The sequence below is a fragment of the Alligator sinensis genome, unplaced genomic scaffold (assembly GCF_000455745.1).
Source record: "Alligator sinensis unplaced genomic scaffold, ASM45574v1 scaffold991_1, whole genome shotgun sequence".
Taxonomy (NCBI): Eukaryota; Metazoa; Chordata; order Crocodylia; family Alligatoridae; genus Alligator; species Alligator sinensis.
Window position 1 is genome coordinate 286,588 of NW_005842335.1, and position 10,190 is coordinate 296,777.

Here is a 10,190-nt window from a genome sequence, read left to right on the forward strand (position 1 = left end):
GACTGACCCAGTGCTACTCACCCAGCCCACAGGGCCAGACAGTTGGGCACCACCTGTCCAAATGATTAACGAAGATATTAAATAATAACAGCAGATCTATTTGACAGTGGTGCCGGTAATCAAGTACATCTGCATTTAAAGGCAGGGCACTCAACTCAGCTAACATTCAAATGGTAAGTTTTGCTGCAGTACTAATGCTCTAGCATAATTTACCAACACCAAACAGAAGGTTACTACAGTTTTCTTGCACCATCAATACAACGAAACACATTTTAAGGGAACATCTTTTATTTCAACCCTGTCTCATCATTACTAAAAACACCAAAAAAATCCAACATGCCAAACAGACTGTGGATTAACTTTTTAAAAACACTTTCTCACATTTATTCCAGTGAAGAAGCCCTCTTCAGGTTCTCTCTCTTGAATTGCTGATTAGGGCATTCCCTACCAATTTATAACTCATTGAAGCTAGGTTAAGTTACAAGTGTAAAATTATTCTGTTCCCTATGCCAAAATACGATATATAAAATGCTTTTGTCAGAACTTCCACTTCAGGGAATGATTTTTATTTAGGCATTTTAAACTTTAATATTCTAGTTGAACAAGCATAGCAAGTTGACAAATAAAATTTCAAACACCGATACAAACGTCATATACAAAAGAGATCCATTTTGCAGAATTTGCTTAAGTGTTCTCTAAATTCAACTGATAAAAAGAGAAGTTTCATTTATCACCCTAGAAATACCAGACAGGCATAACCAGGATTCAGTCCTTTCGCATCTTTTGCTGTGGTCAGAATTAATCCCTTCATCCTTTCAGCCTCACCCATTAGCACGGACGGCTTGCTAACTATACACATATCTACACAGCTGCACATGAAAAGAGTCCTTTAATAACCTAAAACTATTTAAACTCCATATTTCTAGATATGGATACAAAATAGCTCTGTGGTTTAACTAAATGCTTCTGTATTTCACATCACTTCCTGAAACGTTTGAAAAGCGGGTGGATATGCTTATTGGAGGCCGCCTTGCTCCGTGAGGTGTGGTATTCCATATAAACCGTGTCGTCTGCTCCAGACATGGAACTCATTGTGCCTGCACGCCGGGACACCTACAGAAAGGGGAGGAAAAAGAAATCACAATTCCTGAGTAACGATATGCATCACCCCCATAACCTACTGCCCCCAGATGTCGGAGTAGCTAGATAAATGGGGACAGCACCGATTTTAATCCCAAGGCTCTGGACACACACAAGTATCTTGATTACTGGTATAACTCAAGCTAATCCCGTCTTCACAGATATACCAGGGCACCCCTCAAGCACAGAAACTCTTTACACATGCATCATATATACGCCTCTACTTGCTTAAGTATAACAAAAACGATGGATCTGAAGACCTCTCAACAGATTCAGAATTCATAGGGCATTCCAGCACATCATCGTTCAATCAATCTTTAATTACGGACGTGGCGTCCTTTTAACTCAGGACTTAGCAGTGCTTTTCAATTTGCTATTTGGGGCAAATTATTTTATATTCTATGTTAAAAAAAATCCTGAAACTTCTCCTCAAGAACATATGGAGGTGGTTCTCTTGATCATCATAGATAATTGGCCCTCTGAAGTCCAACATTTTCAACGTGATGATATCCAAGAACATCAGTGCACTTGGATAGAACGTGCACGTTATAAAACTTTGCTTTGGTGAGAATTTAACACCCAGCAAAATCCATATCTGCCATCTGTCTTCAAGCGTGCAGAAATAACAAAGTTTGAATTTCCTCACGCGTCTCATTTCTCTACAGTGCTTTACAGCTAGCAGAGTTAGGACCTTGCTATCTGTGAAGATTAGATGGAAGTAAAGGAGTGTTTCCAACGATCTGCCTGTGCAACTGGCAGGGAACTGTGGCACTGCTGCGATGCAGAATTAAGATGAGAGGGGCAGCCTGACACGGTGGTGTCTGCTGTCACCGGTGTAGGGACACGACAACCTTTCTGCTTACCTGAGATGACTTGGAGCCATACTCCCCAGCTACCACCTCTTCCTCAGCATCCAGGTCAGATGCTTGCAGGACCTTCTGGAGAAGCTGCTGCTGCTCTTCTTTGGATGAAAATGCAAGGTCTTCTTCTTCCATGCCCGCAAGCTTCGTGATCACCTGAGGGACAGAATGAAGCAGAGGATGCAATTTTTCCCTTTCTGGTTTAATTAAAAAAAAATAAATAAAAAGGTATACTCCAAGCCAAAGAATATCAGTCATGCTTCTGTGTGAGCGTTGATAGCATACCAGCAGTCCTAACAGCGTTGATTTACTGCTAGTAAAAATACAGGTCATACAAAATGAATGATATAGTCCATCTGATCTGCCACATTCATGCTAAAGTAAAGTCTTACCAAGGCAAGAGGTAGAAGCATAAGCCAATAGGCTAAGGATTGAGAGAATGCCTCATTTGGCCCAAGGGTGTAGGTTGTAGCTGTGTTGGTCTAAGGACATAGGCAGACAAGGTTCCTTGGGTGAATCTGATATCTTTTATTAGACCAACCTAAATACTTGGAGAATAGTTATTAAGCAAGCTTTCGGGTTCAAAAACCCTTCGTCAGGCTAAGGAAGTTTCAGCAGTTGGTACGTGCTCCATCCAGGAAGAGCACACACCAACTGCTGAAACTTCCTTAGCCTGACGAAGGGTTTTTGAACCCGAAAGCTTGCTTAATAATTATTTGCCACCTATTTAGGTTGGTCTAATAAAAGATATCAGATTCACCCAAGGAACCTTGCCATTTGGCCCAATGCTTTATATGCCAGTATGACCAGATAAGTGGCATTTACCCCAGTTGCACATTCACACCAGCAGAGTTTCAGATCATGCTTTCATCCTTTGGAGTTATCCGTTTATCCCCATTCTGTTAGTTTTCAGCATTATTTCCTACTTTCCTGGGATGTGACCCAACGTGTCATTGTAGTGAGAATTTCAACATACACCCTCCCACCTTGATTAGGAATAGTAAAGGCAAACCACTTAATTAAGTTCTAAGGATCTTGATTCACTTTATACACAGGACGATGCTTGTAAGACCCTAATGGTCACTCCCATTCTTACGTCTCTATATATTTACCGCCCAGCACGTGAATATAATCAAGCACAATCGAGTCTTTTTCCAGGCATTTTAGTATTTAGTTAGAACAGATGCAGATGCTAAATTGCCACTCTCACCTCAAATCCTCCTCTTTAGAAGAGCTGAATCAGAAGCAAAGTGATACAAAACCAAACCACAGCGCAGGTTAACAGATTAAAAACTGGTCAATACATTTCAAAGTGTAAATGAAGAACCATTGTCCAGCAAGCGTGTTTCTGGTGGTGTCTCTTTTGAACATTTGAACAAAAGTCATTACTGATAACAGTTGCAGATAACCAGGTAAGCAGTAAAGAAGATGGGTCACTGCCACAGCTGATCCGGATCAGCTGGCAAACTGGCTGCAAGCAAACAAGGTGTTTTTTCAGTGCTTAGAAGTCAAGGTAGCTAATCAGTTGAATGGGAGCTCTGAGTGCTGCTGTGCCCAAGAGGTTTAATGCAATTTTGGGATGTGAGATTTGAAATAGTAACCTCCATTTGGCACCGGCGTGAAGTATCACGTCCAGTTGAGATGTCTGTGCTTCAGAAAAGATAGAGTGACTGACGGTTGAACTCACCGATCAACGGACTGAACTGTCCCTTGCAGTCTCTCACAGTATGAGGCATGTTTTCCAATCCTTTAATTATTCTCATGGCTCTTCTCCAAACCATCAAGTGATCAACCTGTTTGCCTTATCAAGGAATACCACCGTATCAGTGTGAGCACCTCTCTCTGCAATGCGATGCACCAGGAGGGTGTGCCGCCAGAACCAGGAGTTCACTGAGCCTTGTGGCTGATGTAAAGACAGTCAAGACGGCCATCTCAAACGTATTTAGTTAGTCTATAAGGTGCATCTCTACCCTGCCTTCCGCCCGGCTTCAGACAAACACGGCTCTCTCTGATGATGCTCAGCCAGAATTCTCTCTGCCGCTACGGAGCTATCAGGATCAACGTGGGTGCACATTACCCTGGGAGGGGAGGCAGGGGTCAGTGGAAATGCAGACAGATTAGTACAAGCTAAGGATCCTGACCTCAGGCCTCTTCTAGAACAAGGCCTGGGCACTTACCTTTGGTGCCAAGCAGTCTATAATAATGGGATTTTCCCCAAGGAGAAAATACTGATCACAGAAAAACTCTTTCCTTACTTGCCAAATCATCACAGTCTCCTGGGAGAGGAACGCCACTGGTGCTGTCCCGTGCAGCTGATACCATGCCCATGGATGGACTGCCTCAAGCAACCCAGGGTGATAATAAACAAGCAGCAATACTTGTGGCGGGGTCCGGTGTCACGGAAGAACTTTACCAAGCAGATTCTCACAACAGGTAGGAAGATGGTGCAAGCTAGCCTGATCCTTTAATTATCAAGTTGTCCATGAAACAATATCCTCTTGGAGCCATCTGTACCTGGGCTCTCTTCAGGGGGTTCGACCGCCAATTCAGCAATGACAGGATGGAGCTGGAACAGGTGTTCCTGTGCCTGGTCATCTGATGTCTCACAGGGTGATACAGTCTTGTTAGCCAGCTTCATAATGAACCTAAAAAGTCTACCTAGTGGTGTTGTGGGCACATGACAATGTGATTTATAAATATGAGACAGGTCTGATTCCGGATAACAGCACCAACATCAGTGACTAAGTCAATGAAGCAAGATTCAAGCTGGGGAAATATAATTTTGCTGATCTGGAGTTTAGGGATCTTCTGGCCTCTACTGTCCTCTGGATTGAGACCATTAGGCCCAGTTATCCAATAGGAGCAGTAAGAGGTTCAGATTGGGGCGACTTCTTGACCGAGCCTGTCTTGCAGCAGTATTTCAGTCCAGTTTTGGACTGTCCACTACAGAAAGGATGTGGAAAAATTGGAGAGAGGCCAACGGAGGGCAACAGAAATGGTTCAGGGTCTGGGGGACAGGACTGGTGAGGAGAGGCTGAGGGGACTGGGCTGATTGAGTCTGCAGAAGAGAAGACCGAGGGGGATTGAATAGCAGCCTTCACCTCCCTGCAGGGGGGCTGCAAAGAGGATGGAGCTGGGCTGGTCTCAGTGGGGGCAGATGGCAGGACCAGGAGCAATGGGATCAAGGTGCAGCAAGGGAAGTTGAGGTTGGATATTAGGAAACACTCTCTCACGAGGAGGGTGGTGAAGCACTGGAGCAGGCTCTCCAGAGAGGTGGTGCCATCTCCATCCCTGGAGGTGTTTAAGACCCGGCTAGACAAAGCCCTGGCTGGGGTGATGTAGTTGGGGCTGGGCCTGTTTGGAGCAGAGGGTTGGACTAGATGTGACCTCCTGAGCTCCCTTCCAGCCCTAATGTTCTGTTATTTGTCTAAACCAATGGCTCTCAACCTTTTTGTACTCAAGAAACCCCTCACTGGACTTGAGGCACCTTCTACAACTTCTGTGAGTTGAGTGGCACACAATTTCAAAAATGAATTTATAAATTACAGTGCTTGTCTCCTTGCAGAGGGGCAGGGACAACCCTGAGTATCTGCGAATCTCTTCACACCTCACTTACCTTACACCTCGTGGCACCCTTCAAAGGATCTGGCAGCACCCCAGTGTGCTGTGGCACCCTGGTTGAGAATCACTAGTCTAGACAGAAGTAGATACGAAAGCCTCGTCTCGTGGGGTGTGGTGTGACAACGGTGAGGTATTCGGGGAAGACTCTCAGCGCGGTGGGGTGACTAAACAGGAGCAACAACCACTGGCCTTGGCTGCACTGTAAATCTCAAACCGTCCAGGGGCCAAAAAGAACAGCGCGGAGGTATGAACCATGGAGGAGGCTGCAAACCAAGTGAGCTGGAGAGAAGGGATGATGGGCATTAGCATTTCTGTCCAAAATCCGAGGAGGCGTATGGATTTGTTCAGTCTTCACAGGTCCAGGATAGGATGAGGACCTGCCCCTTTTTCTCTGGAATATCAGGAGCGGGAGGGAGAGAACAGGAGTTGAAGCCTCTTCTCCTGGACTCTGGCAGCACCTGTTCTATGGCTCCTAGGTGAAGCAGGGAGGCCACTCTGAGAAGGCTGCTGCTGAGAGTAGCTTGATATCTTCTGCCTTGCTTGTCTTTGGGGCACAGATGTTAATGCCTCACAAAGGAAGTGCTGCTTTGAGAGCTGCCATCATCACAAGCACCGAGTCCGTGGTTCTCAACCTTGTTTGGACTTGAGGCACCCCTGGCCAGACACAAGCCCCCCTTGGAAAGTGCCAGCTCTTAGTTTTCACTCTTTTTTTGACTACAGAAAAGTAACAGAGCAGGTTTTCTGTTGTAAGAACTCAGAAAGACCAAACTCTGGATTTCTATTTGAAATCTTGGGGCTTATCCTGTGAACCATGTATCCACACCCAAGAGCGCTAACACTGCCATGACACCCTGGTTGAGAATCACAGCACTAAATAAAGAAATCTGCACCCCTACAAGGCCACATTTCTATTGTCCTGTGCACCTCCTAGGAATACAAGAAGCATGAAGCTACTGGAAACAACCACAGTGGCTATGGATGTAAGCTGCCATGTCTGACACATCCACTACTCAACCGTTACGCACGCCTACCACAGCCCGAAGGTGAACAAATACTTGAACACTGATATAAACCAGCCGGCTCTGGGTAGCAACGGCGATGCTTCTGACTAGTCTTATAAGGAGTCAGAATGTATATTTGCCAAATTTCCACTGCCAGCTCTGCTGGCTGCACTGCATGACCCGGCACACTAGACGGGCGCACAAAGTGCCAAGTGGAGGCAGCGTGGAGCTCGAGCAGACCAACAGACCAGCCTCACAGCACTTGCTCAGCTTGTAGGGAGAAAAGGTTGAGCACTGCCACAGTAAAGCATTCGCAGGACACCGATACACACCCTGTCACACCCAGCAACGAGGAGGACGACCCACCCAGGACACCAAGCAAAGCGTTTTACTTGAGTCTCCATTCTCCCACTTGGCGCACTGCTGTTTGCAGACACCTGCTTTCAAGACACCTACGGCCAGGTCACGGCCACCCCATTTATGTGGGATCAAACTTCCATGTAATTGTACTTCCTCTGCCCCTCTCCCCAGCTTCTGGCAGTCAAAATGCTGCATCCACAAATGCTGTAAAATACTGCTTCAACCCATCCTCTAGATCAACGAAATACAGTGTTGTTACGGCGACAGCTGCTGTTGCCAAGTGCCAATTGACAACTAATTGCACACTTGACTATTTTCAAAAAGTATTTCATCTGTCCAAGCTCCCAGCCTCGATGATCTGACCAGCACACACGTTAGCTGTGCTCCTCTTAGAGGTGAACATTACCTTGAAACTGTACCCTTGATCCACCAGAAACCTTTGCCGTTTGGTTGAATACGCCATTTCCTGAGTGTCTTGCGATACCAGAGAATAAAAGAAGGCATTGTATTCCTCTGCCACGGTCCCTAGGAGACAAGAGACAGCGGATGATTAGTTGGCTTGAGATTAGGACACTGAACCAAGGATAAAAAAAGACTGCACCCAGAGCAGGCGTATGGCTCTCATTTTAACAGTATCACTTTTCTGAACACGCTTTAAAGATCAGCGGCGCGTATCCCTGAAGGTAATGTGAGAAGTCGTTAAGTGCCGACACACGTGCACGGAAAGTCTTACTGCCTGCTGCTGGTATCTGCAATGGCAGCAGCCAACGGGAAATGCTCTGCAGGATCTAACTCCGCTGCACGGGTGTTAAGTACGCAGCTTGTTGCAGTATTACGTGTACCAAACAGGGTAAAAACAAAATGCGATAAACATCGCGTGGGTGCTGGCAGAACGCAATCGAGCCAATACAGAGAAGAGTCTTAGGGCCTCTCTACACTTGCAGGTAAAGGCATGATGGGATCTAATCCGTGATCTACACAATCAGGCCTCCTACTACGCCACACGCACGTGGCAGGAAGCACAACTGTGGGTCACACATTAGATTCCACTGCACCTTGCTGCCAGTGCAGCAGGAGCCTGATCCAGCCTCCACCAGCACCGGCAAGAAGCACGTTAAATAAACGTGCAAATTAAAGCCGGATAGCAACCAGCTATAAAGTTAGCACACATTCTGGAGGTCTAACTTTATAGCTGGTGGGACCCTTTTATGGCATGATGGGTACCCTGCACATGTAGCTGGTCTTAACTGTGCAACAGCTGCAGTGTGTGTGTGTGGGGGGGCCTTACTAACTGAACAGGAGACATCTGCTCAGATGTGGCACAGAAGCACAGCTACTGAAAATGCAGAATCATGTAGGCTATACGTATCTGTACATGGGCAACAGGCTTCCTGGAGCAAAGGGAATAAAGCAGCGTCTCCGGAATCTGGTACCACCCAAAGTTTCACCTACCAGTGACAAGGGCACATGCCTTCCAGGTGGACTTTCAAGCCCATACTGCACTGCATGAACCCTATGCTACGGGAACCACAAACTGCACATTCACCAAGGACTGAATCTGCTCGTCTTAAAGAGAAGCAGGGTTCCACACAGCATCTTCCTGGACACGAGGCACTTTGCATGTGCTCTCTCAAACCAACCAGCAAGATCTAGGAAACCACGTTTAATTTTCAAAAGTAGCATGGGTGCTTTTAAAAGCACTGCTGTTTAAAGAGAGAAGCATTTAGGGTAACACTACAATATCATTTTTATGCTAGGATCTGGGGTTCAACTGATAAAGAAAAACCTCAAGTTCCCTCCAATTCTTTACATACAGATAACTGTAGTCCATTAAATCAAACTGCATTTACTCCTACACAAATCTTCACTGATAGATGTGGCAGCCTTTATTAGTAATAAATACATAATTTCAATACAATATCAGCAACCAACCCACGTGCTACGTGCTGACATAAAGAAATATTTCTCCCCAGTAGGCAAAGTCGGGGGGGAATAAGCTTTGCTGCTGTTCAAGAAAAAGCAAGAAAACCAGGCTGTGCAGAGCAGGGTGGGGAATTCAGTGCGACAAGGGTCCTCCCAGGAAATAAATGCCTTGCCAGCAGCTCCCTCACTTATTTCAGGAGGGCTCCAGCTCAAACGTCTCCATGGACCAGACCTCAGCAGACAGGCACAGAGAAAAATGCTTCCTTAGGAAACCTCAGTCCCAAATGACTTTGGGCTTTACAAGCTAAAACCAGCGCCTTGACTTGCTCCTGGAAGCTCACTGCAAGCCAGGCTAATCCCAGGACACTGATCTGACGTGCTCCCAATGTGCAATTCGACTCCCCCGAAAGACCTTGGCATTCAGCTCTTGCTCCAGCTTCTCAATGGCCCAAAAGATGTTTCCTCCCACTGCCTCCCGTGCATTACAGCTGTCCCTAGTTGTGAGGTGAAAAAGGCAGAAATAACTTTGCAAGTCAACCTTGGGCAAAAAAGATCATGTTTCTCACGCGAGGAGAAAAGTGAAAGAAAGACTCATCACTACAGCTGATGCTTGGCCATCTAGAAGCAGCCCAAGGTGCCCCCTCATATTGGGACTGGATGCACTCCCCCGAGAGATGCCAGCCACGGGACACTGAAATTTTTCTGGTCGCTTTCCCTATCTATTGCAGTGTGTTGGCATCACGTCACAACCAGTTAAACTCTCATCCAAACCCCAAGCTCACGTAGGAACAATGGTACCCTATGGAGAGACCCCTTGGAGCAAAGGTCGCTGGCCTCCATCCACTTCTCAGGTTCTCTTCAGACAATGGGAGAAGCATTCAAGATCTACAAGCAAGTCAAGGCTTATCAAAAGCACCCTAGAGCCTTGAGAAGCAGCACGTGCCGAGTCTTCGTCCATGGCTAAGAAATCACCGACTAGTTCTACGTGTGCCTTTTCTGCTCCAGGCAATAGCACAGTGCGGTCCAAGGAAAACTCAATAATCAAGAACAGTCAGAGCTGCCTCGAGGCAGCCTTCACTGTGGCCCTCCCCAGGCTGCTGGTACTTTGAGCTGGTGTCTTGAACTCGTGCCTCACCACAGTTTAAGAACGACTGACCCCATAGGGAAATCCCAATTCCAACCAAGGATGGACATACCCCCGTGGCTGGCCTTCAATTCTCAGGCTGGGGCAGAGAAAGCCCTGTGCCCCTCCCTCAACAACCTCCATGCGAGACACCAGCAGGAA

The 10,190-nt window shown here is 46.5% G+C and overlaps 1 protein-coding gene across 1 annotated transcript in view; it reads right to left on the minus strand.

Moving 5' to 3' along the window:
• Positions 1–270: 270 nt before the first annotated feature.
• The window catches only part of ERCC3 (ERCC excision repair 3, TFIIH core complex helicase subunit), a 32,049-nt gene continuing 22,129 nt past the window's right edge, over positions 271–10,190 (minus strand). Inside the window, exons 13-15 of the mRNA XM_006028684.2 lie at positions 7,389–7,507; positions 2,004–2,156; positions 271–1,113 (exon numbers count right to left, since the gene is read on the minus strand). Coding sequence (XP_006028746.1) covers positions 979–1,113; positions 2,004–2,156; positions 7,389–7,507 — 407 coding nt within the window. The 3' untranslated portion in view covers positions 271–978. The remainder of the gene's footprint in view (positions 1,114–2,003; positions 2,157–7,388; positions 7,508–10,190) is intronic.